Source organism: Dermacentor andersoni, chromosome 1 (assembly GCF_023375885.2).
Source record: "Dermacentor andersoni chromosome 1, qqDerAnde1_hic_scaffold, whole genome shotgun sequence".
Taxonomy (NCBI): Eukaryota; Metazoa; Arthropoda; class Arachnida; order Ixodida; family Ixodidae; genus Dermacentor; species Dermacentor andersoni.
In genome coordinates, this window is record NC_092814.1 from 313,888,441 (window position 1) to 313,911,547 (window position 23,107).

General features: G+C 47.2%; 1 protein-coding gene across 1 annotated transcript in view; it reads left to right on the forward strand.

Moving 5' to 3' along the window:
• The window catches only part of LOC126548087 (peroxiredoxin-6-like), a 150,255-nt gene that overhangs the window by 45,466 nt on the left and 81,682 nt on the right, over window positions 1-23,107 (forward strand). Inside the window, exon 2 of the mRNA XM_050196184.3 lies at window positions 6,195-6,351. Coding sequence (XP_050052141.1) covers window positions 6,195-6,351 — 157 coding nt within the window. The remainder of the gene's footprint in view (window positions 1-6,194; window positions 6,352-23,107) is intronic.

A 23,107-nucleotide genomic window follows, 5' to 3' on the forward strand; every position in this document is an offset into this window, starting at 1 on the left:
GGGCGGGGTATGTTTTCCGGATTAATTTTCACCCCTCGGCACTCTTTAACGCGCATCTAAATATTTACACGAGTGTTTTTGCATTTTGAGCCCACCGAAATGCAGCCGCCGTGGTTTGCATCGAACCCATGGCCTCGAGCTCAACAGCGCAACGCCATAGCCACTTACATTACCCGCCGCGGTAATGGGAGCATTATATCCCAATTCCTTTTCGTGTTGCGCCAGCTGCTTGAACGGAGCTCCGCTTGCGTTATCACCGAGAGCGGGTGGTGGCGAGCTTACAGGTATGGCTAGAATATGTTTTAATCGAACGAAACATTGAGAAAAAGAAAAAGGATATAGAGGAAGGATATGGAATGCAAAGGGCGTTGTTAGGCTGAGCAATAATGGCGATATTACGTTAGCATGAGAGCTCTTGTGTTTTTTTTTATTTCTTTTCCTTTCTTATATAGGTTAAATTCACTGCATCTGTAATATCATGCTGAGGGTAGGCACTTAGTGGTTGCGCAGCTGCACTTTCACTATTTCGCCAGCCGCTGAATTGCGGACGGACCCGCCGTGGTTGCTCAGTGGCTATGGTGTTGGGCTGCTGAGCACGAGGTCGCGGGATCGAATCCCGGCCGCGGCGGCCACATTTCGATGGAGGCGAAATGCGAAAACACCCGTGTACTTAGATTTAGGTGCACGTTAAAGAACCCCAGGTGGTCGAAATTTCCGGAGTCCTCCACTACGGCGTGCCTCATAATCAGAAAGTGGTTTTGGCACGTAAAACCCCATAATTAAATTAAAATAATTGCGGACGGAAAAAAAACAAGCCATCATGCTATGCCGGGTCTTGTTCCCTTTCATCCAGTGCGCTGCGCGCCAGCTGCTGCTAACATACCCATCTTCCTATCCCATCAATTCAACCACTGACTGGCGCTAAATGCCCGATATAGGCAGTGGAGCCTCAAGCGAGGAAGGGCTGTATTGGACGGATCACGGATTTGTCGGTCATCGCACCACCAAACATGTCGCAAACAACACACTACTGTAAATGCGTTCCATAAGTCGGTAAATAAATCCACTGGGGAAAGTAGCACGCATACAACTGAAAGTTACAAATGAATGTGCAGTGAAGGTTTCGTTAAGCGGGATATTTAGGACTAAATGCGATGCGTACAACTGACGTTACTGTCATCCTGTACAACGTGTAATGTTTATGTTTGTGCACCGCACAGATCCCACTTTAATGTCGTATAACATTTATTCTTATGGACTACACCGTTCACAAGTTATGCCGAAATGCAGACAGCAGTCGATGCGAATGCGCATTGTTAGACATCGACGGAGTAATGTTGCGAGGTCGAAGGCGATATTTGATGTTTGTCGAGGGAATAATGGTGAGGATAGGTGTACGCGGGGAGAAGTACCACGCGAACGACATCGACAAGGTTTATTGTTCACCCGCTTCATTCAAGCGTCTGCGGTGAAATGGAAGCTGGCGTAAGCGCATGCATGTGCTTTCGCGTTAACGTGCTATATCGTGCGCACCTGCGGCGCGACGTGAAGCATGCGGCAAATTGTGTGAAAGAGCTACTATGCGCTATGAGGAGAGAAGTGTACATGGGGCCATTTTTACCAACGAATGATGCAAACACGGTTAGTGAGTGCACTACCAGATCTTATCATTTCTTGAAGTTACGCGTCTGGCTGCTGCAGTGATATATGAAAAAAAAAAAAGATCAGCGCCCAAGCAACGTACATATGGTTAACTAGCGAAGCTGAAACGATCGGCCCCGGTGTTTACCACTGGGTTAATCCCGACGGTTCAGTAAACGTCGGCTTGGTAGGCTGCCGGATCCTCGGTACGCAGTTGCTGCTTGCGCTCGGCTGCACGAGCCTGTTCTTGTGCCCGGGCTGTAGCATCGGCACGGCGTAGACATGCTCGTTCCCGGTTCTGCTCGCGGCTTTGCTCATCAAAACCTGCCTGCTCCTCAGGAGTACGTATGACGCCTGCCATACCCATTTCCGAGCGGAGAGAAACTGTTGCGCACGCGCTCGGCTGCGACGGAGAGCAACGACGTCAATACTGGCGCCGCCAGTCGCGCGGCTCTCTCCTTTTTTTTCGCGCATGCGCATGGGGTTCCACCAGAGGAGTTTTCGGCGTACAGGCGACAGACGGACGGGCGAATCGGCTAGCCATATGCAGCTTCGCTGTAGAAAGTGGTGGAAACACTGCTTCCCTTTACACCGGCTATTGCCGTTGTAAAGGGAAAACGATTGCGCACAGACTTGGTTGATCTAACCTCACTTAAGCCGCCATACAGGACTATACATGGGAATGGGCCAGGAAGAGTGTTTTACGGGGAGTTAAAACAACCTTTGGTCTATGCGGTGCTAAGCCCCCCCCCCCCTTTTTTTTTTTGTTCAAGTGCCCCTCGGGTACGTGCACTGGCGGTCAAAACGCTGATGAAGGAAAATGGTCTGTATGTACGTCGTGGAGTTAACTGCCACGCATGTGGCAAGCTGGAAACTATTGAACACCTCCTCCTAGACTGGCTGGACTGGAGGGAGGGCGAGTACTTTTGCGACGTCCTATAAAAAACTATAAAGAAGGAATTGCCGATAAATGCATATGACATAAGCTTTTTGCCAGTCACATGTGAAATAATGTACCTTTGATGCTGTTATGTTAATTGCTCGGTATAGCATTTGGAGGAAGCGCTTGACTGTGATTAATGCATGGTTTTGATATTCGCCCAATTCGTCTGTATTTCCAAGAACATAGCGCTAGATATTTTCGAATTTTGTAGACGTTATTAACCTGTACTGGAATGTCACAACCAATTGGAGCCACTTGTACATGCCTGCAAGAATTTGAAAGCTTCAGCGTCGGCCAAGGATTGGTTGGCAGTTTTAAATATCTCGTAAAGTTGTAAGTATTATTGTATCCTTTGTAAAAGCAGGCAAGAAAGATATAATTGATTGTGGCCTGATGGTTCCAGCATCGGGAGTTCGTGCAGGAAGGCATAAGTTTGATCCGAACATTCAGGCACGTGTGTGTGTGTGTGTGTGTGTGTGTGTGTGTGTGTGTGTGTGTGTGTGTGTGTGTGTGTGTGTGTGTGTGTGTGTGTGTGTGTGTGTGTGTGTGTGTGTGTGTGTGTGTGTGTGTGTGTGTGTGTGTGTGTGTGTGTGTGTGTGTGTGTGTGTGTGTGTGTGTGTGTGTGTGTGTGTGTGTGTGTGTGTGTGTGTGTGTGTGTGTGTGTGTGTGTGTGTGTGTGTGTGTGTGTGTGTGTGTGTGTGTGTGTGTGTGTGTGTGTGTGTGTGTGTGTGTGTGTGTGTGTGTGTGTGTGTGTGTGTGTGTGTGTGTGTGTGTGTGTGTGTGTGTGTGTGTGTGTGTGTGTGTGTGTGTGTGTGTGTGTGTGTGTGTGTGTGTGTGTGTGTGTGTGTGTGTGTGTGTGTGTGTGTGTGTGTGTGTGTGTGTGTGTGTGTGTGTGTGTGTGTGTGTGTGTGTGTGTGTGTGTGTGTGTGTGTGTGTGTGTGTGTGTGTGTGTGTGTGTGTGTGTGTGTGTGTGTGTGTGTGTGTGTGTGTGTGTGTGTGTGTGTGTGTGTGTGTGTGTGTGTGTGTGTGTGTGTGTGTGTGTGTGTGTGTGTGTGTGTGTGTGTGTGTGTGTGTGTGTGTGTGTGTGTGTGTGTGTGTGTGTGTGTGTGTGTGTGTGTGTGTGTGTGTGTGTGTGTGTGTGTGTGTGTGTGTGTGTGTGTGTGTGTGTGTGTGTGTGTGTGTGTGTGTGTGTGTGTGTGTGTGTGTGTGTGTGTGTGTGTGTGTGTGTGTGTGTGTGTGTGTGTGTGTGTGTGTGTGTGTGTGTGTGTGTGTGTGTGTGTGTGTGTGTGTGTGTGTGTGTGTGTGTGTGTGTGTGTGTGTGTGTGTGTGTGTGTGTGTGTGTGTGTGTGTGTGTGTGTGTGTGTGTGTGTGTGTGTGTGTGTGTGTGTGTGTGTGTGTGTGTGTGTGTGTGTGTGTGTGTGTGTGTGTGTGTGTGTGTGTGTGTGTGTGTGTGTGTGTGTGTGTGTGTGTGTGTGTGTGTGTGTGTGTGTGTGTGTGTGTGTGTGTGTGTGTGTGTGTGTGTGTGTGTGTGTGTGTGTGTGTGTGTGTGTGTGTGTGTGTGTGTGTGTGTGTGTGTGTGTGTGTGTGTGTGTGTGTGTGTGTGTGTGTGTGTGTGTGTGTGTGTGTGTGTGTGTGTGTGTGTGTGTGTGTGTGTGTGTGTGTGTGTGTGTGTGTGTGTGTGTGTGTGTGTGTGTGTGTGTGTGTGTGTGTGTGTGTGTGTGTGTGTGTGTGTGTGTGTGTGTGTGTGTGTGTGTGTGTGTGTGTGTGTGTGTGTGTGTGTGTGTGTGTGTGTGTGTGTGTGTGTGTGTGTGTGTGTGTGTGTGTGTGTGTGTGTGTGTGTGTGTGTGTGTGTGTGTGTGTGTGTGTGTGTGTGTGTGTGTGTGTGTGTGTGTGTGTGTGTGTGTGTGTGTGTGTGTGTGTGTGTGTGTGTGTGTGTGTGTGTGTGTGTGTGTGTGTGTGTGTGTGTGTGTGTGTGTGTGTGTGTGTGTGTGTGTGTGTGTGTGTGTGTGTGTGTGTGTGTGTGTGTGTGTGTGTGTGTGTGTGTGTGTGTGTGTGTGTGTGTGTGTGTGTGTGTGTGTGTGTGTGTGTGTGTGTGTGTGTGTGTGTGTGTGTGTGTGTGTGTGTGTGTGTGTGTGTGTGTGTGTGTGTGTGTGTGTGTGTGTGTGTGTGTGTGTGTGTGTGTGTGTGTGTGTGTGTGTGTGTGTGTGTGTGTGTGTGTGTGTGTGTGTGTGTGTGTGTGTGTGTGTGTGTGTGTGTGTGTGTGTGTGTGTGTGTGTGTGTGTGTGTGTGTGTGTGTGTGTGTGTGTGTGTGTGTGTGTGTGTGTGTGTGTGTGTGTGTGTGTGTGTGTGTGTGTGTGTGTGTGTGTGTGTGTGTGTGTGTGTGTGTGTGTGTGTGTGTGTGTGTGTGTGTGTGTGTGTGTGTGTGTGTGTGTGTGTGTGTGTGTGTGTGTGTGTGTGTGTGTGTGTGTGTGTGTGTGTGTGTGTGTGTGTGTGTGTGTGTGTGTGTGTGTGTGTGTGTGTGTGTGTGTGTGTGTGTGTGTGTGTGTGTGTGTGTGTGTGTGTGTGTGTGTGTGTGTGTGTGTGTGTGTGTGTGTGTGTGTGTGTGTGTGTGTGTGTGTGTGTGTGTGTGTGTGTGTGTGTGTGTGTGTGTGTGTGTGTGTGTGTGTGTGTGTGTGTGTGTGTGTGTGTGTGTGTGTGTGTGTGTGTGTGTGTGTGTGTGTGTGTGTGTGTGTGTGTGTGTGTGTGTGTGTGTGTGTGTGTGTGTGTGTGTGTGTGTGTGTGTGTGTGTGTGTGTGTGTGTGTGTGTGTGTGTGTGTGTGTGTGTGTGTGTGTGTGTGTGTGTGTGTGTGTGTGTGTGTGTGTGTGTGTGTGTGTGTGTGTGTGAGAGAGAGAGAGAGAGAGAGAGAGAGAGCTGTTCAGCAAGGCAGCAGCAGCAGCTAACACCAGCGAAGTCTGGGATGGTTGTTGTCTACCAATCCCAGCAGAGACCCACACAGCGCGAGTGCAGACTGCTTAACATAGTGCTTCAAGATTGTGACAGTCAGAAGCAAGCAGCCAAGGAATAACGTGTCTCCTTCAATAACTTCAAGCGCATTTGCCACAGGCTTGGCTACCTGAAATAAATATAGCATTTTAAAGTACAATCATTGGGGAACCAGGCAATGCACTTCTGCACCTGCGGGCACTAAACTCCGGGGGATGTATCTTCAAAGCTACCTGAAGAATGTACTAAGTTCCACTAACGAGTATTTGAGTTGTAGTAATATAAATGTTGCTTTCGAAAGTATTTGTGAAATACCTTGTGAAGAACCAAAATACATTCAAAAGTGTTTATAATGGAGTATTCCGACTAGAGTGCAGTCATTTCTAATGCCATCGCAACTGCAAGAAAACAGTAATATACTGTAAGACTCGAGATACGGATGGTCGTGGAGGTCGCAGCAAAGGCACTATGGATGCGCAAGCACAGACTCTATGGCTGCTGACGATAGAAGTAACAAATATCTGTTCGTAACGGAGCAAGCATTGACCGTCAGCTGCGGACTAAAGACGGTGTAGCTGGATGTATACTCTAAGCGAGTTCAATGTCTCTTTTTTTTTTTTTTTTCAGATGGGGCATCCTGTTCTCGCACCCATCGGACTTCACGCCGGTGTGCACTACCGAGCTGGGTGCAATGGCGAAGATCTACCCCGACTTCGAGAAGAACAACATCCGCGTCATCGCTCTATCCTGCAACCCGCTCGAGTCGCACAAGCTGTGGGTCAAGGTGTGCCACTTTAGCGGAACACTCCGCTCATCTTCTGAATCGATTTATGTGGCTGCATGATTGATTGATCAATTTATTTCGGAAACTACGACGTACTTATAGTAGCCGTGAGCGGCGAAAGGTTATTGCAGCTTTAGCTCTGCTGAGTTTAGTTTTGTTATCCTGTGACGTTTGGCCAGAAGCGAGGTGACTGTCCTCTAGAAAGCTTAACATTATACCGGGTGTTCCTTTTCTTTAGACTATAGAGAATTCTTAAACGTTGGCTGGCTCGACAGGATAAATATAATCCTTGAACCTGATTGCTCGAAGATGCCCAGGTTACTTGCACAAAAAAAATCGAATGCATAATCGACTAATTAGCAAAACCTCACTAATTATGTGTTGAACTACTTACTTTACGCCTCATATTGCAATATACGAATTGTAGCCGGTGAGTTGACTATAGCTGAGCTACTTGGGTGTTTGCGTCAGACGAAATAGCGGGGCTGATTTTTTTATTTGTGTGTGTGTGCGCTCTCGGCGCTCTCGGTTTCGGTGCCTGGATTGACGTTGCAATTCTATTATGAATATCTCAAATTATATGCGGTAATAAAGATTTCGAAAAACAATTGTCGAAGCGTTAAAATGTGACTGCCTTCAAATCTGCCAAATAAACTACTACCGCAAGGTTCTAATATAGATAATTAACGAATTTTTCGATAATCAGTCTTCTGACACTCACGTTAATATCGCCAGATTATGCCCGCCTCACCTTACAACTCCTGCTCAAAAAGACCATGTTCGCTACGCTCATAGACGTTTTATAAAATTCTGTATAGTCGAAAAAATACCTTGTATATACTGAGCAGACGCCCACAACATTACCGTATTTGAAAGTTTGCGTTATGCAACAGCTTCCCACACGTGAGCAGATGTTTCCCGACTCATGCACGTAAAGGCATCAGTTGCCCTTATCTTATATTTTTTTCTTTACCCAAGGGCTACTACATATCACACTTGACGTCAAAGTCACCGCCAGTAACTTATCCCACATGCCCTTCGAGTGTGAAGGCCTCCTCGTCACTCGCGAGACAATAAGGAGAATCGCAGGTGAAAGGAGAAAGGCGGAAACGAGGCACCGCGATTAGAGCGCAAGACAGAAATTTCTTCTCAAAGAATGCGCTCTCCATTCCCTGTCGCAAAACTTTACTAGCACAACAGCCTCCGATTTGTCATCAAGTTCAAACTCAAATGATGAAGCCGTCGAATCGTGTCGCTGACTAGGGATGTAATTTTTCTCCACGTTTCTGCTTACGTTTTGTCACCAATCTGGCACTGAGTTTTTGTCGTCGTATAGCGAGAGTGCCAAACTAATGACAAATTTTTCCGCTATAAAAAAAAGAAAAGAAAGGCGAGTCCACGGTGGTTCACATCAAAGAAAAGCAAAGTCTCCTTGGGCACATTATTGTATCATGTGGTTTGTTGTTTGGTGCAACGTTCTTAGACATACTTCAGTTTCACAACTCCCTATGGGCGCCCACTAGTCGGCGTGGCCGCAGCGGCTGTCACTTGAACTACCGGCGCTGCAGTCGCGTCTTTCACCACGCGCCGCGCGTCGTCTGCACTTGCTGTGATGCGTTGTTTGCACCAACTGGCCTGTAACACTTGTTCATCAGTAAATCTAGTTTAGCTACGCACTTTAAACTTTGTGACAAACCTGCCACACATAAGTAACAGAGACTTCATGCACGGTGCTTCGTCTGCCGTTTGATTGCTGAAATGAATCGTACCCCCCCCCCCCCCCGCCCCTACCCTGTACGTGCACCGCTTGCTCGTCAGTGAATGTAGTTTAACTGCCCCTCAAAATTTTATGGCAAGGATGACGCAACAAAAAGTCGCAGTTGCGCCTGAAAGGCGAAGCATCGCTTGCGATAGCAAATTAGTAGACAGCTATATGAAGTACGGATAGTAGTTTTATCGGCAGTATAAACTTGGAAACATTCGCTTACTAACTGAATTAACAAGCATGGTGTCAGCGCACAGAAGCAAACATGAACAGATCACGCTCGATGAGCGCGGACACTCGCCGCAAATCGCTGGACGCTGGTGTGAGCAAGCGTGGCAGAAGAAGCCAGCGATCTTGCGGTATATCGCTTCAACACCACGCGCGCAAATGTATGAGCCGTCTGCAGATCCCTTTCAAGATACGGCGCGCGCGACTCTTGCGCGTACATTGCGTGCCGCCGTACAATGTACGCACTTGTTGGCGGAGTCGAAGCCGTCCCCCCTCCCTCCTGTGCTCCCACTCCGCTTTCCTCCATAATCGCGCTCGAGATTGACCCATGATCGTCAGTTGTCCTTGTGTTCGGTCGCGAAATGCGCAGTTGCTGCCAGAGCACAAGACCGGTCCCACTTCCCTCCCTCTTTCCCACCGTCCCGCAGCCTTTCGATCGACGGGAGACCGCATTTGCTCTCCGCTTTCTTCATTCGCGCGCGCCAGATTGAACCGCGACTGTCGGCTTCCCTCCCGTGCTTTCACTCGCACATGCAGCATACGACGCGCGGCGACGGTGTTATCGCTCTTGGACTTTATAGTGAACATCACGGTGGCGGCAGAAATGCGCCTGGAGTGGCCATATAATTGTCATTGCAATAAAAAAAATTCATGAGCCTAGATGGGGGTTGTTCTCCGCGGCCATCTTCTGGCTGACCAACTCTGGCCTGTCCAGCTGGCCCACGATGCGGCCGAGAGGCTCGGCCTCCCGGTTCCCACGTGGGAGCGACCTGCTTCGTGAAGACTCAAGATCTGCAGGACTTCAATAAAGTTTTACCATACCATACTATACCATTCCGCTCTGTGAAGGTGAATGACCAGCGAAGCTGTTTAGCGCACGACACAGAGGTGACACGGACTTTTGAACAAAAGTAAGAACATACTTATTGTCCTGATCTGTCGTAATTTTGACGATATAGGTACTCACACGCATTCGCGTATCACCGCTGTTATTAAATGTGCCCGTCACGTAAGACAATGAATGGCATGATACCCCTTAAGAGATGGCTGATACCCCCGTAAGCGCGGCCTCCCCATTACGACGACAGAAGTGAAATTCTACGCTGAAATGATGAGCGGCAACGGAGCCAGCTGTGCAAGAAGACTACGACGACGAACGCGTGACCATTGACATGAGCGCTTCGCGCGGTTTCGCTGCGGGGCGCCAACGAGCTAGCTGTGGACGACGACGCTCGAGCCATAGCTGATGATGATGACCAGGGTAGTTGGAGAAGTATGGGAGAGACCTTTGCCCTGCAGTGGGCATAACCAGGCTGATGATGATGATAGTATGTGTCCTAGGCGTGGCAAGGGTTGCTCAAGGGTACGTTACAGGTCCCTGAGCCTACTGGGGTATGCGTCATTGAACTTGGACCCTTTCTGCACTAGCACCACGATCGGCCCACATGATGGTAGTTTTTGCACACAGACACCACGAAACCCCGGATCTTAGCCCTATACAGCTTCGCCGTAAAATATCTATTGTTACCCTTGTGCCTGGGACCTTTTTGGGCCCCAGGTGTGACAAGGGTAGTTTAAGGGCGCGTTACAGGTCCCCGAGTCTACAGGGGTATGTGCCATTGAGCTTGGACCCTTTGTGCACTATCACCAGGATCGGCCCACATGAGGATAGTTTTTCCATACAGACGCCACGAGACCCTGGATCTCAGGCCTTTCCAGCTTCGCTGTTAAAAATTGCCCTGTACCCACCGCGAACGACAGGTGCAGCTGGTGCGTCGAAGCTGAAGCTGTACTGCGCAAACGAGCTGCCGTGCGCGTTGATGCTGCTTTCAAATCAACTTCCTGAAATCAGAAGCACAATATTGCCCTACTCAGTGTTCTTTCTACAGCGAAGCTGTGTATATGCAGGGTTCCGTGCATTTTTGTTCTCTGTGAGCAAAAATTATCATCGTCAATGGCTCATACCCCCGTAAGCATTCATGCTCCTGTAAGCAAGCAAAAATGCAATGGCTCATAGCCCCGTAACGCAGAGGCTACAAGCATTCAGCAAAGTGAAGCGAACAGTGCTTAAATTCTTTCTAATCACGCATACAACATACGTAACAGCCTGTCGAAAACTCATCATCAATGACTCATACTCCCGTGAGCAATGATTCATACTCCCGTAAGCAAGGAAAAAGTGCAATGACTCATAGTCCCGTAATGTTCATGGCTACTGACTTTGCGTGAATTATCTGCGATGACACTACCCCTGTTATCGTTGTCCGTGATTTCAATTTGGATTTGTCGGTACCGAAAAGGGAACCGTTTACGCGTACCGTGTTGCAGGCATATCCCTTGCGATGCCACACTGATCCGGCTCAACCGACCACCCAGCGGCGTAAGTGCACCGATTTGACATTATCAAAGGATGTGATTGCAGTTGCGAGTGAAATAATGACCACCGACCAAGACAAGAAATGAGTGTAGGCTTACGTATTTCTCGTCACGATGACCACCCATCAAGACTATAAATGAGTTCGTACCTTTGTTCAAAATTATGTGTCACCACCGCGTCGTGTGCTAAACAATTTCGCTGGTCAACCCCCTCACAGAGTGGAATGGCTCATGACTTTTTTTTTGGCAGCTTATTCTTAACATGTGCAATAAAGACGACGACAGCCTGTGTATAAGCAGCATTATTAAGAGCGAATGGCGTCTTACAGTAACTCACGGATATAAAAAACACGTATACGTTCAATGGGATCGGCAGGAAGTGGCAAGAACCGATTCCAAAAATGAACATTCATAGGTGAGTGTTTAATTTTATTTTCGACGAACAAAATTGACACAGAACATTGTGACGTCCTTTATTTTATTTTTATTTTATTTTCTTCATTTGATCTTATTCAAAATAATTTTGTCCTTTTTCTGGCGGGTTGCGTGCACGTACTCTGTAATGTAAATGATGATATTATAGATTTTTATTCTTGTCTTTTTTTTAAGTGCGTGACTACATAAAACTTGATTACGCATGTCAAGGTTTACAAATCATTGAATCCAGATGCAGGCGCTCACAGACAGTTTCGCTAGCCTGACTAAGTGTTCCAGAATAAATCGCCGGAAACAGGACTCACTCAAATGTGTGATGAATATATATGAATATATTGATACTGGAAGCATTCAATAACAGTGAATATCTCAGTATTGTTTTAAACGACTGCATATCTCTACGAAGAGGCTTGGGGGGGGGTGAAGGGGTCGAGAATCACGTGCATTTGAAGCCACAGGCATTTTTATTCCTCACATATTGCCCATAAATCACATGTTTCTGATGGCGCTTGAGTGTTGTTTCGGAGGCTTGGTCGAACGAAGTTGCCTCTGCAGATGCAGATAACGTTCACACACCTCTGTAAGGATTTGGCCCCACACTGTTTCTGGTGCACATGTGACCTTATGTGTCTCCGTTTAACTTTGGCTTGATGTGACATGCACATCCGTGCTTAATTTTCCAGCTGTCTGCTTTTCTAAGGATGATTTCATTTACGATTTAGAGGGTAGTACACGCTAGAAATAGCATTTTGTGCATTTTGTTGTAGCCTTTCATGCAGCAAGTTACGTGTGATACTCTTCAAGGCCAGCAGTTTCTAGAACTCAAAATACGCCCTCCTACAAGTTACCTCATATAAAACGATCCACACAGCGCTGCTGGGTACGTCTTCTTGAATAAATTCAAGCTTTCAGAGTACAGGAGGCAAAGTCACGGCTAGGAGCTTGTTGATCACAGTCAGTAGCGCATACTTCGAAGGCAAGCACAATTGGTTTGAACCTGAAGCGCATCACTGAAAGATTCCGCCGAAGCGCCTGCCGACAATCGAAATCCTTCTCTTGGTGAACTTCGCTTTTCTATCACATTTCTTGGCTTCGTAATGTGCTGATGAAAGCCGGGATACATTAGTTGGAGGAATCGCACCGGGGACTGTTACGACTTTGCACCGGTGCCACCACTATTACGACTTTGAGGTGGTCCCGTAGCGCTCGTCACCCGTTTCGTGACAGAGCGTTGGTAGCGAAGACTCCGAGTCAGGCGTCGGTGAGAATAACAAAATGGACTTTATACACTATATACAGGTCATTATACAGGACATGATCGGATCGGCACTGGGGCCGAGAGCTCACAGCAAACGCGACTGTTCCCGCACGGCGACGTCCGGCGAAAACGCGTGACACATCTCACTCCAGTCGAGAGCGACACTGGCTCCCGGTGGGTCGGCGGATCCGGTTTTCCAGGCGGCCGCGTCGCAGCTTATAATGGCCCGAGAAACCATTGTCACTCAAACGGCCCAATACAAAGCCAGCACTCGACGGTCGTCCGAGAGGTCCAACCAGCGACCGCGCTGGCCACCCTGTTCAAAGTTGGCGGGCGCGGTGACCTCCCGGCAAAGGGAGGTACGGCGCCGGGCTGTCTGGCACTTGGTTGCACGTTTGGACATGTCGCTCGCCGACACTTCTCCGCAGGACACCGCTGCCTGACGGCTCAGCATCTTGACTTGTCAAGGGAGAATTAGGGCGCTGTGCCTTTCGGCGCAGCCCCGGGTTTGTCCAAAGGGCGCTCGCAGGATAAATTCTGCATCTTTTAGATTCGGAATCCGGGCTCGTGGTAATGGCACAACAGGACCAACGTGCACATTTCCCGCGAGGCATCAATATAACTGTTTTCAAGATTAACATTTAAAAATACCGATCGTTGTCCTGAACATGACGTTCCCACACTTCGGACTTATCTGTGAGGCGCTATTCCTTTCGGCGTAGCATGTGTTTCTCAATATAAACCTCTCTGCCGTCGTTGCGGTGCGAAAGAAATAGCGAACACCAGCATCACTATGCATTTGGCCGTTGGAGCAGCCGTGGGCCCAAAGCAGGTCCACACACGAAACTTCTTCCTGTTTGAGACGCTGGAACACTTCTGCACACAACTTTCCACCGGGCAAATCCACCCCACATCACACAACAACAACATGACGACAGTATACCGACAGACGATACAACACCACTGAAATGAATAGAGAAATGAATAGAGAAATGAAAGTAGAAGCTAAACCAGAAGTGGCAGAAGGGATGAAAGATGCAACCGCAGCGCCACTAATTTGAGTGACCCACTTCGGCCATCTCTCGAGCGGAGCTGTGAAACTGAAGTATTCCTAAGAAAGTTGGTTTAGATTTCACTACCTTCGGGATCGGCCCATATAATTCATCGAGTAATGCCACACTTCCGGTTCCCGTTATAGGCGTCCACAGTTTTAACGAGAGCATCTGGATTTCATTTGGGCCCTTTAGCTCTAATTATGCGTTTTTATTGCTCCGTACATAGTTCTATGCTAACTTGGTGCGTCTTTTATTGCTATGACAATTATATGGATACGCCAAGCAAATTTCCATCCTCAGGCTTCGTATAAATCCCAAGTACAATAGGATCACGCACACGTGCCGTATGCTGTAAGTGCGAAGGAAAGCATGCGAGGGTGAGCCGAGACGGGTGGTGATTCGATGCGACGTGCGCGCAAATTCCAGTGCGCGCAAGGGAGGATACCGGAGAGTATGCGCGCCGTCTTCTCGCGTGCTTTCGGGCGGATGTGGGGAGAGAAGAAAAGAGGTTGGAAAGTGCATCAGTGAGCGACACATAATGAACCATTACAATCTAGTTGTGAGACTGGGCTAGTTATTTCATAACGATGTGCACAGCGTGGACGACAGACAAAGACGTGAAAGGAACGAGGAAGACAAGAAGCGCTTGCCCTCGCCGTTCATTTTTTCGTCTTTTTCTGTCGGCCGCGCTTTGCACATTGTTATAGAATCCAATGTTGCCAAACTTTTGTTATGATATATTGTTATGCCGTGATACTGAGCGACTCGCAATCCGCGTGTCGTAATTTCTAAAGCGCAAGCTGGTGAACCAGGCCAGGGAAGCAGCAAAGGCCAGCGGCTACCTGGACTGCGGAGGCCACGCGCCTTGGGTGAAGAAAGAAGCAATCTCTCTGACTGATTCAGATTATTAAACATTTATTCTCTCTCTCTCTCTCTCTAGTTTGTCAATATAAGTTTTAGTAAGAGGGTCCCCGATTATACAAGCATTGTCTGTAGTCGCAAGACAAAAATTTCATAGGCCAGCAACCGAACAACAGGTGTTGATAATTTTAAAGCTCTTCGGAGAAAAGACAGCTCCCGGTTCGGGTTAGTTGTAACGAGGTCTATGTGCTTTGGGCAATGATGGGTGTTTTGTATCCAATGTCCTAAATATTTAGAGTGCGTTGTTTTAGCGAAAAGCAGATTGTTTGCAGAGTGCCTATACTCCGTAGGGGACCGTTTCAGAGCAATGGCCATAAAAAGTATTTCTAAATTGACTTACATTTGGCAGAATTAACACCGTTCACTAATCTTCTGACACGTTCATTAGTTCACTAGACACCGTTCACTAGTCTTCAGCTTGTGTTGGTTACAAACGTTCTTGATCTCCGAGTGAATATCACAGTCACCAGCGTTCAATTCAATTTTAACTGAAATATCTGTTACTATGTCGTATGGAATATTAAAAATAAAAGCTGCGCATGCGCGGATCCCTGTGGGATGTTAGATTCAACTCAAAGTCGTTCTCAAAAGTGGTCTTTGCAAACAACCTATTTTGGCCTGTTTCTTAGGTAGGCCATTAGGCGCTCTCCGGTTTCTTAGGTGCTCTCGCACCACCCACTGGTCCGCAAACCTTAGGTAGCCCTAATTACTGGCTGTTACGAAGGAGAATGTTACAAGGAGATTCTTTGTGTACAAAATAAAGAACCATGAGTAAATAAAATTTCAAAATTTGATCACAGTAATGGTTTTTGTGTGTGTGTGCTTCCTTCAATGCATAGCTCGACTTCCACAGTAACCCCCTCAAACTTTGCCCCCCCCCCCTCCGGCCCTTCCCCTGTAGATAGGCCTAAACATGATGATGATAAACAAGTGGTGCTTGTTTTTTTTTTTTTCGAGTAGGTGTCGAGCGCTACAACGTAAGAATGAAAAACTCTGGTGCCTTTTTTTATTGTGCTAGATCCATTGGTTTAACGCCTTCTTACAGAAAAATAAGAAAAAAGAAACCTTTAACAAAAAACTAGTAGGCGATGCCTTCAATCGCGGAGGCACATATATCACGGAGGCCACAATGGCAGCGCTACGGCAGCCGCGCTGCCTACACGAGGAACCCCCGGAGCTGGTATCCGTCGCCACGGTCGCTCAACTGTTAACGCAAGATTCGATTTCTTGCAGAGTGCTGCCGCACACGATTCCTTGAACACGTGAAAAAAAAAAAAAAAACGCGTATATTGGTCGCGCCAGCACGCTTGGTTTTGTGCGTGTATAAGACGCACCGGTGTATAAGACACATCGACGAAAATTTTAGAAAAAATGCCGTGTCTTATATCCCGCAAAATACGATACATTCGGTTTCTCAAGAGAAGCGTCGCCATTGTTTCTAAAAAAAATTTTTGGACTCTTAACCCACGCGCATGATTTCACGAAGAGCAAGTGCAGGGAGGACTAGCGGTCGTGGCCACGAAGAGAAACCGCGCACAACCCAAACCCTCCGTTTTGGACTTGTATCTGCTACACGCCGATAGTCAGCATTGTCAATATAAACAATATAGTGAAGCTGCACAGCAGGATGAATCTTGCGTGGGGATGCCACCCTGACAGCACTAACTAAATGACACTGGGTAAAATCGTGCTGGGTACGTGGTATGCCTGATAGAAGAACAAAGATAAATATGTATGCGCGTTTCTTTGGAACGCATATAAATAACCTGCGTTTCAACATACTTTGAGCAAATGGGATGGGGCCATCCACATTGTTTTGAGGAAGAGAAGGCCTTGCGAATTCATACCCTTTAAAACGCAGAACAGGCCGGCTTCGATAAGGCACTGGAGCCACTACATTGTATGCATAAAAGCCTCAACAGAGTAAGAGGGAAAAAGGGGCGCTAAATGTTTCGACACATTTAGGTAGGAACCCCCGCCCTCTCGTTTCTGTTTCTTCTCTTCTATTTTCTCTTTCTCTTCTTTCTGTTTCTTCTTCTTTCTTCTCTTCTATTCTCGAAGCTCCCGCCACAGCAGCGCGAATGGAAGGACGCTGGAGGACGCGTCGCAGTCGAGGAATGCATGGCTCTGCGCGGCAGACAGCGGGGGTGGTGAGGAAGGGCCGCGATGTTCGCCTGCGCCCGTGGGTTGCGCAAGACGACGACGGCGCATGAGTCACACGGCCTCGCGTCTGTCGCAAGGACGCGTCGATTATGCCGGTAAGGGCCTTCTCGGAGCTTGGCCCGCTGGCATGTTCGCGCGGAATGCCGCCGTCACGCGCTTGAGGATCTCCCGCCGCGCCGGTATATGCTATACGTGTTTGGTTGTTTGCGTGACAACGCCAACATCGTGGATTCAAGAACGATGACGCGAGAATCGCGCTCTGCGGTGCACTCTAAACAAGGATAGCTGCGTTTTACAACGGTTAAAACAGGAGCGACATGCAGGTTATCGGAAAGACCGCGGGCGTACAGAGCAGCATTCAGCTCGCTGCGTCTTTCTACGCCCATGTTCAGTGCTACTATGCTCTAAGAAAAGGTTACCCGTGGTTACCCGCGGTTACCCGTTATCGCGGCCGCGGCGGCTGCATTTCGATGGGGGCAAAATGCAACAACGCCCATGTCCCTTGCATTCATCATCATCATCATCAGCCTGGTTACGCCCACTGCAGGGCAAAGGCCTCTCCCATACTTCTCCAACAACCCCGGTCATGTACTAATTGTGGCCATGTCGTCCCTGCAAACTTCTTAATCTCATCCGCCCACCTAACTTCCTGCCGCCCCCTCCTACGCTTCCCTTCTCTTCGAATCCACTCCGTAACCTTAATGACCGTCGGTTATCTTCCCTCTGCATCACATGTCCTGCCCATGCCCATTTCTTTTTCTTGATTTCAACTAAGATGTCATTAACTCGCGATTGTTCCCTCACCCAATCTGCTCTTTTGTTATCCCTTACCGTTACACCCATCTTTCTTCTTTCCATAGCTCGTTGCGTCGTCCTCAATTTAAGTAGAACCCTTTTCGTAAGCCTCCAGTTTTCTGCCCCGTATGTGAGTACTGGTAAGACACAGCTATTATACACTTTTCTCTTGAGGGATAATGGCAACCTGCTGTTCATGATCTGAGAATGCCTGCCAAACGCACCCCAGCCCATTCTTATTCTTCTGATTATTTCCGTCTCATGATTCGGATCCGCCGTCACTACCTGCCCTAAGTAGATGTATTCCCTTACCACTTCCAGTGCCTCGCTACCTATTGTAAATTGCTGTTCTCTTCCGAGGTTGTTAAACATTAATTTAGTTTTTTGCAGACTAATTTTTAGACCCACTCTTCTGCTTTGCCTCTCCAGGTCAGTGAGCATGCATTGCAATTGGTCTCCTGAGTTACTAAGCAAGGCAATATCATCAGCGAATCGCAAGTTACTAAGGTATTCTCCATTAACATTTATCCCCAATTCTTCCCAATCCAGGTCTCTGAATACCTCCTGTAAACACGCTGTGAATAACATTGGAGAGATCGTATCTCCCTGCCTGACGCCTTTCTTCATTGGAATTTTGTTGCTTTCTTTATGGAGGACTATGGTGGCCGTGGAACCGCTATAGATTTCTTTCAGTATTTTTACGTACGGCTCGTCTACACCCTGATTCCGTAATGCCTTCATGACTGCTGAGGTTTCGACAGAATCAAATGCTTTCTCGTAATCAATGAAAGCTATATATAAGGGTTGGTTATATTCCGCACATTTCTCTATAACCTGATTGATAGTGTGAATATGGTCTATTGTTGAGTAGCCTTTACGGAATCCTGCCTGGTCCTTTGGTTGACAGAAGTCTAGGGTGTTCCTGATTCTGTTTGCGATTACCTTCGTAAATACTTTGTAGGCAACGGACAGTAAGCTGATTGGTCTATAATTCTTCAAGTCTTTGGCGTCCCCTTTCTTATGGATTAGGATTATGTTAGCGTTCTTCCAAGATTTCGGTACGCTCGAGGTCATGAGGCATTGCGTATACAGGTTGGCCAGTTTCTCTAGAACAATCTGCCCACCATCCTTCAACAAATCTGCTGTTACTTGATCCTCCCCAGCGGACTTCCCCCTTTGCATAGCTCCCAAGGCTTTCTTTACTTCTTCCGGCGTTACCTGTAGGATTTCGAATTCCTCTAGGCTATTCTCTCTTCCATTATCGCCGTGGGTGCCACTGGTACTGTATAAATCTCTATAGAACTCCTCAGCCACTTGAACTATCTCATCCATATTCGTAATGATATTGCTGGCTTTGTCTCTTAACGCATACATCTGATTCTTGCCAATTCCTAGTTTCTTTTTTACTGCTTTTAGGATTCCTCCGTTCCTGAGAGCATGTTCAATTCTGTCCATATTATACTTCCTTATGTCAGCTGTCTTACGCTTGTTGATTAACTTCGAAAGTTCCGCCAGTTCTATTCTAGGTGTAGGGTTAGAGGCTTTCATACACTGGCGTTTCTTGATCAGATCTTTCGTCTCCTGGGATAACTTACTGGTATCGTGTCTAACGGAGTTACCGCCGACTTCTATTGCACACTCCTTAATGATGCCCACAAGATTGTCGTTCATCCCTTCAACACTAAGGTCCTCTTCCTGAGTTAAAGCCGAATACCTGTTCTGTAGCTTGATCTGGAATCCCTCTATTTTCCCTCTTACCGCTAACTCATTAATCGGCTTCTTATGTACCACTTTCTTCCGTTCCTACCTCAGGTCTAGGCTAATTCGAGTTCTTACCATCCTATGGTCACTGCAGCGCACCTAGCTGAGCACGTCCACATCTTGTATGATGCCAGGGTTAGCGCAGAGTATGAAGTCTATTTCATTTCTAGTCTCGCCGTTCGGGCTCCTCCACGTCCACTTTCGGCTATTCCGCTTGCGGAAGAAGGTATTCATTATCCGCATATTATTCTGTTTCGCAAACTCTATTAATAACTCTCCCCTGCTATTCCAAGTGCATATGCCATATTCCCGCACTGCCTTGTCTCCAGCTTGCTTCTTGCCTACCTTGGCATTGAAGTCGCCCATCAGTATAGTGTATTTTGTTTTCACTCTACCTATCGCCGATTCCACGTCTTCATAGACGCTTACAACTTCTTGGTCATCGTGACTGGATGTAGGGGCGTATACCTTTACTACCTTCAATTTGTACCTCTTATTAGGTTCACAACAAGACCTGCCACCCTTTCGTTAATGCTATAGAATTCCTGTATGTTACCAGCTATATTCTTATTAATCAGGAATCCGACTCCTTGTTCTCGTCTCTCCGCTAAGCCCTGGTAGCACAGGACGTGCCCGCTTTTTAACACTGCATATGCTTTTTTTGGCCTCCTAACTTCACTGAGCCCTATTATATCCCATTTACTGCCCTCCAATTCCTCCAATAGTACTACTAGACTCGCCCCACTAGATAACGTTCTAGCGGTAAACGTTGCCAGGTTCATATTCCAATGGCGGCCTGTCCGGCCGCCATTGCATTAACATGCATTATAAGCATGTTAAAGATCCCCAGGTGGTCAAAATTAATCCGGAGTTCCCCACTACCGTGTGCCTCATAATCATATCGTGGTTTGAACGCGCAAAACCCCAGAATTCAATTCAAGAAAGGGTTGCCCGCGCTCTGTGATAGTTGTCTTGTCTATAGGTGTATTTACCGGGGGCAGGCAAGTGGGGTACTTGTCCCCCCCCCCCCCCAATTGCCAAAAGTGAGGGGGAAAATATGCCATTTGCCACCACCTACTCCTCACGCACACACACACTTTCGAAAGCGGACGCTTTCGGCTGCACTCTGGGAAGTACAACAAAACTACAGCTGCAGCTAAATTTTCTTTGTCGACAGAGTGGCCACGCAAGTAATGCTTTTCTTTACTACGTACCCCTTGCTTGGGCAGCCAGGATTGTCATTTGTGCCTCCTCGGGTTGCGCTGTTGCGGACAAAGCGTGGGATTCACCATACACGCTCGCGTTGCGGAGAAGGCCTGGCTCTGGGCTGTTCCCGCCCTAATAAATGTTAGTTTGCGCTACTTGCAACATGCCCAGTTTTTTGGGACCGCTATACCCGTATTTAGAGACCCACGCAGCTTGCTATATTTAACCTGTGGGTGATGGGGAGGTTCCGATAAACTATTACAATCAGCCGCGCTCAACGTCTGGTGTGCCTTACGGTATGAAACAGTAGGATTATTAAATGCTGTAACTATTTAATCTCCTTCCAGAGGTAGCCTACAGAGCGTTAAGTCTCAGAGTCTTATCACCATCGAAATTTTAATCAACCCTGTCACACGTGTAACTGTCGAATTTCATTGTGCTATCAGTGCTTATCGTAGATATGTTCGTGATAATGGCCTTGGGCGAACGTGCAGAGCCATTTCAGAACCAATAGAACACTGACTTGAATTTTTTCTAAATGCATGTGCCACTTCTGACTCTGTCGATCTCGTTTTCTGACTGTTTCTAAATACGAGCTACAATATTGTTTCCCGGCAGGAACGAAAACAGGAGATATTGCATATTTTGAAGGAATGAGGTCCCCATTTTGGTGACGTGTATAGAAAATTTGAACTGTGTAGATTGCTTGTGTGCTCTGAAAACAGTTTTCTGCCTACTCCATTTATCTAAATTTTTATTACTTTATGCACGGTATTTCGTTGTTTTCCCCGGGTGTGCTCGGTGAAATATGCGAGGCATGGTGCGAGGCAAGTTTATTCAAAGTACGAAGCAATGTTCTGAGTGACGATCGATGTACGTTTATTCCGTGTAATTTTAATACAGCTTTGTAGAAAATTACTAATGGCAGCATTCCAAGCTGTCATACTGCCGCTTATCCACGTGCTTCCCAGGCTCCTAACAGCAGCACGAGATGCGGACTTGGAATAGGGAAAATTTTCACTTTCACTTACCTGATTTAAATGCAAGTCTCTACTAAACCATCGTTTTTCCATGTATTTTCGTGCATCTTACGAGATTTGTAGTTTGTTTCTATGGCGTCATCGGTGAGCTAGACAAAGTATAATGTCTATACGCGTATCTGGGCAAAATGAGGAGCATGCTATCGGTAATGTGTAGGCAATGTTCCGAATGGGCGGGTTAAATGCGCCTTTTCCAGAAGTATACACATGCAAGTGGTCCATAGCATTATTCATCTCTTTTACGAGCGGTGTAAAACTTAGGCAGCTGCGCTGGTGTAATGACAACTACAACTGAGGTGAAATTCTGCGAACATAGGGGGAACAATACTCCAAGTGTATGTGCTATGGCAAACGCGTTTTGATCAAATACAGTTATAAAAAATGCAAGCAAGTATTCAGTCTAGTTCAGTTCTTTATTTCAGGCCACAAAGTCTCTGATATCAGGGCAAAAGTCAGATTCTTCGGGAGCATCGAATCGGGAGCATCGAATCGGGCGCACTGATTCGAAAGTATCACGCTGCTTTTATTAGCTAGGTCTCCCAATGTACCAAAAGAACACTGCGTGTCGGATATATTATACTTTGAAAGAATATCCAGCATTTCAGGTGCAATGTGTCACGAGGTTTTAACGTGTCTGGCTTATTAGAAGCGCTACGAATAGTTACTGAACCCTCATTTTCTTATTTTTTAAATGATTCATGCGTGCTATATTAGGTTCGCCTGGTGTCGTCACTGAACTAAAGAAGGCAGCTTATTCATGTTTGCTGACTCTAAGGACCAGGTAATGGGTGAAGTGTAGGTAAAGTTCAAAATAGACGGGTTAATGGCGCTTTCGCAGTACATTACGTATGCAAGCCCTCTGGAGTGTTATGAGCGTGAGAGAGAGAGAGAGAACCTTTTACTGAAAGGCAGAGATTTTAGCCGGCGTACAGACATCGCTGTCATGCTACTCTGCGTGGGGAAGGGAATTGGGGAGAGAAAGAGAAAAGGAGAGAGGCGAAAAAGAAAGGAATAATAAAAAAAAGTGGGCACTGAGTTTTCTGACTCATAGGCAACGGCGTGCTATGGTAAAGTCTTTCAGAGTATGCACTGTCCCACAATGAGGTGACAGAATTCGCTGCGTGAAGGGTATATGAGGGTGGCATAGTAGAACTACAGTTCGTCGAGTTGACCAATGTTTTCTAAGTATGTGAATAAAAAGTTCGTTGCACGCCTCTGTAGTGTGAAGCAGGCTAAAGAGCCTAAGACACAATCAAATGCCAAAGTGCCTGTGTGAGCGAATGCACGCAATGTTCATAGAACGCACGCTCGTCGTCATACGCTTGACACTCAAAGAGGATATGCCCCACGGTTTCAATTGAGCCGCGGTAGTTGTTGTGTGGACTTGTCACTTGACCGAAGCGGTATCGTAAGCCGTTTCCATAGTCGGAGTTCAGGTGAAAACGATGATATAGATCTGATCTCCGCCTCAACCCAAATCTCAGATAGAGTTGTGCGACTTCCAAGCACATCCTTAACGAATGTTACATAATGCATTATGGGATTTTACGTGCCAAAACCACGATTTCATTATGAGGCACGCCGTAGTGGGGGATTCCGGAATAATTTGGACCATTTGGGATTCTTTAACGTGCCCCTAACCCTAAGTACACGGGTGTCTTCGCATTTCACACCCATCTAAATACGGCTGCCGTGGCTGGGATTCGATCCCGCGACCTCATAGTTTTGCTCACTGCGAATGAAAATATTGCGT